The sequence below is a fragment of the Leopardus geoffroyi genome, chromosome B4 (assembly GCF_018350155.1).
Source record: "Leopardus geoffroyi isolate Oge1 chromosome B4, O.geoffroyi_Oge1_pat1.0, whole genome shotgun sequence".
NCBI lineage: Eukaryota > Metazoa > Chordata > Mammalia > Carnivora > Felidae > Leopardus > Leopardus geoffroyi.
The window spans coordinates 88862048-88868047 of NC_059341.1; the positions used below are offsets into that span (position 1 = coordinate 88862048).

General features: G+C 35.1%; 1 protein-coding gene and 1 non-coding gene across 9 annotated transcripts in view; both read left to right on the plus strand.

Annotated features, from left to right (window-relative positions):
- Positions 1 to 6000, plus strand: part of MON2 (MON2 homolog, regulator of endosome-to-Golgi trafficking) — a 121008-nt gene extending 115008 nt beyond the window's left edge. For all 8 annotated transcript variants that reach the window (XM_045464957.1, XM_045464954.1, XM_045464959.1 and 5 more), the window contains one exon: positions 4640 to 6000. In XM_045464957.1, the coding sequence (XP_045320913.1) occupies positions 4640 to 4803 (164 nt within the window). In that variant the 3' untranslated portion in view covers positions 4804 to 6000. The remainder of the gene's footprint in view (positions 1 to 4639) is intronic.
- Positions 778 to 907, plus strand: LOC123592331. Its single transcript, XR_006709719.1, has one exon. It is a non-coding gene; the product is annotated as a small nucleolar RNA SNORA38 (small nucleolar RNA).

The following is a 6000-nucleotide window of genomic DNA, read 5'->3' on the forward strand; positions in this document are numbered from 1 at the left end:
GAAGGGTGGAATTTGTAAGAAAATTTGTGGAGCAATATCTTGACTTCATCCCACCAAATTCAAATTTGAGTTCTCATCAAAAATGTTCTGGTTGATATTTTAGAGAGAGAAGTCATGCATTAACTTCCTAGTGACCAGTAAAATCTTCATTAGATCATAGGATAGAATTGGATTCTTAATTCAAGTCTAAAATATATTTAGGACTTAAACAGGAAATTCTCCAATTCCCATGTTATTGCTATAGTATATTAAATATAACCAGTATATTTCAGTGCATAGTGCTTGCATTATTTTGTAGAATTTTTAGACAGCTGTCAAGAATTTAACCAAAATTTGTATAAAGGAAGAAAAGGGAAGAAAAACTCAGTAACTTTTTTTTTTTTTTTCATAGCTAGTGGGCCAAGAATAGGGCAGTGTAGTAATGGTAAATGATTTAACTTACTGTTAAAAATTGTCTAAGAGAGTTTGAATTGTGGCTCTGGATATATGAAGTGAAATTTTAAATTAAATGTAACCATAAATGAAGATGATATTGTAACATATTAGAAAGCTATGATAAGCTTCATTAAGAAACAGGAAAGAAGATAACTAAGAAAAAGCCAAGCCTTTCCAGTGGAAATATGTTGGATTGCTCGTTGCCAGTTCAAAATTGTTTAAAACATTAGTCATTTGTTTTAGGGTTTTCTAGTGAGAGAGGAGGCATTTTTGGACTTATTTTTAATTTGGGGGAATTTTGTTTTTATCATTTTACTTGATCTTTAAAATTTGAATAGGTAACCCTCCTACAAAGGCATGTCTGTAGTTCCCTGTCTTTGGACACATAAGAATTGGAGGAAAAGAAATGTGGACTTGGAGAAGTCTGGGGCCAGCTTGCTCATGCAGGCTCAAGATCAACCATCCAACAGAGAGAGAGAGAGAGAGAGGGAGAAAATAGAATTTGAATAGCTAGTAACCACATACACATGTTTCAAAAATTCAAAAATATACAGGGAAATATTTTGAGATAGCTTTATCCTATTTTATATCTGCCTAGTTCTTACCTCGCCATAGGTAACCATTTAACCATTTTTATTAGTTTGTGGATCTTTCCATGAGTTTATTATATAAATACAATATATATACTCCAGTATTCGCCCAGTTTTAAACATAAATGAATATGCATAGTAGCCCCATATTATACCTACTGTCCTGAATACTCTTTATTTTTCTCCACTTCATAAAATTTGGAGATACTTCCATATCAATACATACAGCTTTTTCATTCCTTTTGATAGGTAAGCCCAAGATCTGTAGTGGGATTTTTTTTTTTTTTTAAGTTCATTTCTTTACTTTGGGAGAGAACACAGGTGGGGGAGGGGCAGAGAGCAAAAGAGAGAGAGACAGAGAATCCTATGCCAGCACAGAGCCCAATGCATAGCTCCAACCCACGAACCGTGAGATCATGACCTGAGCTGAAGTTGGATGCTCAACTGACTGAGCCACCCAGGCACCCCATATGTATGGTAGGTTTTAAAAACTATATTTTAAGAAATTTGAAGAGCCTTCCCTGAGTTTAGGATGTGATCTTAAACAGTGTATTTTTTAATTTTTTTTTTTTTTTTTTACATTTATTTATTTTTGAGACAGAATGTGAGCAGGGGAGGGGCAGAAAGAGAGAGAGAGAGAGGGAGACACAGAATCCGAAACAGGCTTCAGGCTCCAAACTGTCAGCACAGAGCCTGATGTAGGGCTTGAACCCACAAACCATGAGATCATGACCGGAGCCGAAGTCAGATGCCCAGTCGGCTGAGCCACCCAGGGGCCCCCTTAAACAGCGTATTTTTTTATTTTCCAGAAGTAAACCAAGAATTAATTTTGTCAGTTGACTCTCCACCTGGGGCAATCTAGATAGGTTTCAATCTGTGCAACCTTTTTTTTTTTTTTTCCCAGTTTTTCTGTTGTTGCAAAATACACATAAAATATTTATCTTCAGCCATTTTTAAGTGTATAGTTCAGTGGTATTAATTAATTTCATAATAGTGTGCAACCATCACCATGATCTATCTCCATAACTCTTTTTATCTTGTAACTGAAACTCGACACTCATTAAACAATAACTCCTTATTCCCTGCTCCTCCTAGCTTCTGACACCACCATTCTATTTTCTATTACTATGACTTTGCTCTCGGTATCTCATATAAGTTGAGTCATAAAATACTTGTCTTTTTGTGACTGGCTTTTTTGCTTAGTATAATGTCATTGAGTTTCATTCATATTGTACCATATTGGAGAATTTCCTTTTTAAGGCTGAATAATATTCCATTGTGGTTTGTGTGTGTGTGTCTCATATTTTCCTTATCCATTCATCCATTGGTAGACACTTGGGTTAATTCCACATTTTAGCTATTGTGAATAATGCTGCTATGAATGTGTGTACAGGATTCTCTTCAAGACCCTGCTTTGTTCTTTTGAGTATATACCCAGAAGTAGAATTGCTGGATCATGTGGTAATTCTAGTTTTTGTTTTTTGAGGAACCACTGTATTATTTTCCACAGTGGCTATACCAGTTTACATTACCACCATCAGTGAACAAAGGTTCTAATTTCTCCACATCTGCACAAATACTTGTGTTTTTTTTTAGTTTTTTGTTTTGATAGTAGCCATTTTAATCAGTATGAGTTGGTATCTCATTGTAGTTTTGATTTGCATTTCCCTTATGTTGGCGATGTTGGGCATCTTTTCGTGTACATTATTGGCCATTTGTATATCTCCTTTGGAGAAATGTCTATTCAAGTCCTTTGCCATTTTTTGAATTGAGTTGTTTTTTGTTGTTGTTGAAGTCCCTTTGTTTACACCTCTATGATCAGAAGCAGCGATCAGAGCACAGATCCCCGATATTTGGAGGATATGGTCTTTTTGCCCACTGTGGCCTGCTGCAGGCAAGCTGCTCCAGGAACACGTGCACAGCTGCCTACCACATGGCTAGGGGTGAGGGATGGGTAGCTGCTACTGTGCTAAGAGCTGAAATTGACCAAAATTAACCACAATATACTATCCAAGTCTACCTCTGGAAGTTGCAAGCCTTCAGTAGACTCCAGAGTTCCAAAATAGTTGTATCAAGCCGATTCTGCCAATACAATTGTTGTCTAGGTGGGTAGACAGATTCCGGGTACTTCCTCTCTGCCATTTTTCCAGAATCCTCTCTGTGCAATCTTTTGTTAAATGGTTAGTGGAAAGTTTCATAGAAGACAGCTGGAGCAGACTGTTTAAAACTTCTCTTTAAACTGTTTGTTTTCTGTTAAGCAAGGAAAATTCTTTTTACAAATGAGATCTCTTATGGATTCCCAAGATATAAAACAGATAAAAACAGCACTGGCCTGAGTCCCTCCTTCACCATTACCCATCCGCTCCCCTCCCTTTTTCTTTTTCCCATTTCCAGTCTGAGGAAGCCTCTGTTTGGGTGAAGAAGGGATTGCATGAACAGTTCAGCATTTCCCAAGATTTGTACTCAGGAATGAATATTAATGATGATGAGTGATGTCAGTAGATATTGAATGTAAAAAAATTCCATAATCAAATTAATTTTGGAAATCCTGGATTAGATAAAGTTAAGCCTCTTTTTTACTGCAAGTTTTTAATAAATTCGTGTGAATTATGAATCCCCCAAAAGGAAGATAATATATACAACATGTGCCAAACTTCCCTGGTCATCGTTTTTATAAGAAGTATTTTGAAGAATACTAGTGTAAGAAACGCATTCCTTTATTCTCCAACAGAAGCTGAGATAAAGAGAATTGGAGTGAAAAATAGAATCAAAGTTCCTTGTGTATAATATAGTATCTTTCTTTTATGCTAGACTGCCTCCTAGATTTGAGACTTGTTTCATAGTGTAGTATACATATACTGTGTAACAAAATCTGTCAGCTGGTTTTGTTGCGTATTGCACGCTCAGCAATATGCACAGCATTTACAGAAAAATAGACATGTAATATGTGATCTCAGAGTATAAGGAAATTATTAACTAAATGGGATGTAACACTTTTTCCCATTCACCAAATAGTGTTCAACTGCACTACTTGTTGGTGATAGTGGAGAGGAACACGGACGTGTCTCTTCACACTGAAGTTTAAATCTAGTGATATCTGTTAAAGATTAGGAAGCAGTACAAGAGAAGAGTGGATCTTTGGTCACTTGAAACTAAAATCAGTATCAAGGACATTACTGGGGAAACCATTTAAATATTTATATTTTTAGCATACAACTGCATAAGAAATTGAGTTGTTTTCTAATTCTAATTCTTCTTGAAATATGCACTACATTGTCTGGCACTTACACTGAAAATGACAGAAGTTTGAATTCCAAGTTACTTTGTTAGCTTCCAAGGCCTTCACAAATTGAAGTATCATTTAAAATGGACTTTAGCACATTCCTTGGTATGGATGACTCTGTACTCTGACCATATGTTTCCCCCTCATATCTTATTCGATCTATCGGGAAGTCTTCCAAAGATTAAAAAAGAAAAGGGTATAAGCTTGTGGAATCTCCATATTGGGGGATTTTTTTCTTTGCCTTGTATTTAAAGGATTGTGTTATGTTAATTGGATAATCTCTGCTATTTAAATACACATGTTTTTGAGATTTTATACTTTTTAATTGCAGTTGATGGAAATACCTGGGCACAAGTGATTGCTTTATATCCAACTCTAGTCGAATGCATCACCTGCTCGTCTGCAGAAGTCTGCTCTGCACTTAAAGAGGCACTCGTTCCTTTTAAGGATTTCATGCAGCCACCAGCATCCAAAGTTCAAAATGGAGAATCTTGACCAGCTATAATAATTTTAAAGAAGAAAGATTATCTAAAGACTGTTTGATCCTCAGTGAGTCTTCTATGAGAAGGACATTTCTTACTACCAATAATTCTTGGCAGCTGTTGTTCGCCTCCTTTAAATTGTACTTACCTGAGTTCAGTAATTCATATTACAAGCTTACATGTCAACAAAGGCTCCTGAGTGAGCAGCGGTGGAAGCCTTTAGTAGGTTAAACTGATGGAGAGTTAGTTAATACTGCAACATACCTGCTACTGTATCTTCAGTTGGTGATTTAAAAGTGAGCTTATGTACAGTTTGTGGTGTATGTGTTAATGATGTACTTTTTAAAAAGAAAGAAAAGATATTTCATTCAGTCAGATTTATTAGGCTGGTGTTTTTGCACCCTTTTTCAAGTACAAATTGTACTAAAATTTTATGCAAGATGGTACTGTAACATTCCATATTATCTATAACCAGCCTTTGTAAACAAAGGGAACTGATAAACTTGTGTGTATAATAAATGGTACAGTTCTGTATAAAATAGTTGCATTTATTATTTAAATTTTTAAAATATTGATAATGTTAAATGCTTGAAGCTGTATTTATTATTAATACAAAATTGTTTGCTTTCATTTTTACTTATAATTTGCCTTCTTAAGCGGCAGGTTTGCTTACCATATGATCATGCAGTTATCTTTAGTGCTTATTTTAAATGTATTTACTAGTGACTATTAAACATCTGACCAGAAAGGTCATGTGAACACAGCAGCAAATAGTTTATGATTTGCTGATTTTGCAACTTTGAAGTACAGTTATTAGCTTAATACATTGGGATATATTGTAGCATTCTGACTCCGTCATACCTCATTTCTTTAAATATCTTTCCCAGCTTTCACGTAAGTCTGTTTTTATATTTGGTGTTTGGATTTTAAAGACTTTTCATATTATATTTCTACTGATTTTCTTTTTCTCACTGACTAAGCATTTATCACTGTCTTTGAATTATGATCCAGGCAAGATGATTCCAGATTTCCTAAATTTTGCCTGTGAAGTTTTGTTCATTTCAGTGCTTCATTTTGTAATGTCTTCTCAAGAAAAAAAATAACTATGCCAACCCATAAATATAAAATGTGTGTGTGTTCTAAAACAATGAGAAGTGTATTTTTGGAGACAGTGAAGCATTTAGAAGTACAGTAAACTTTCTGTCATGGA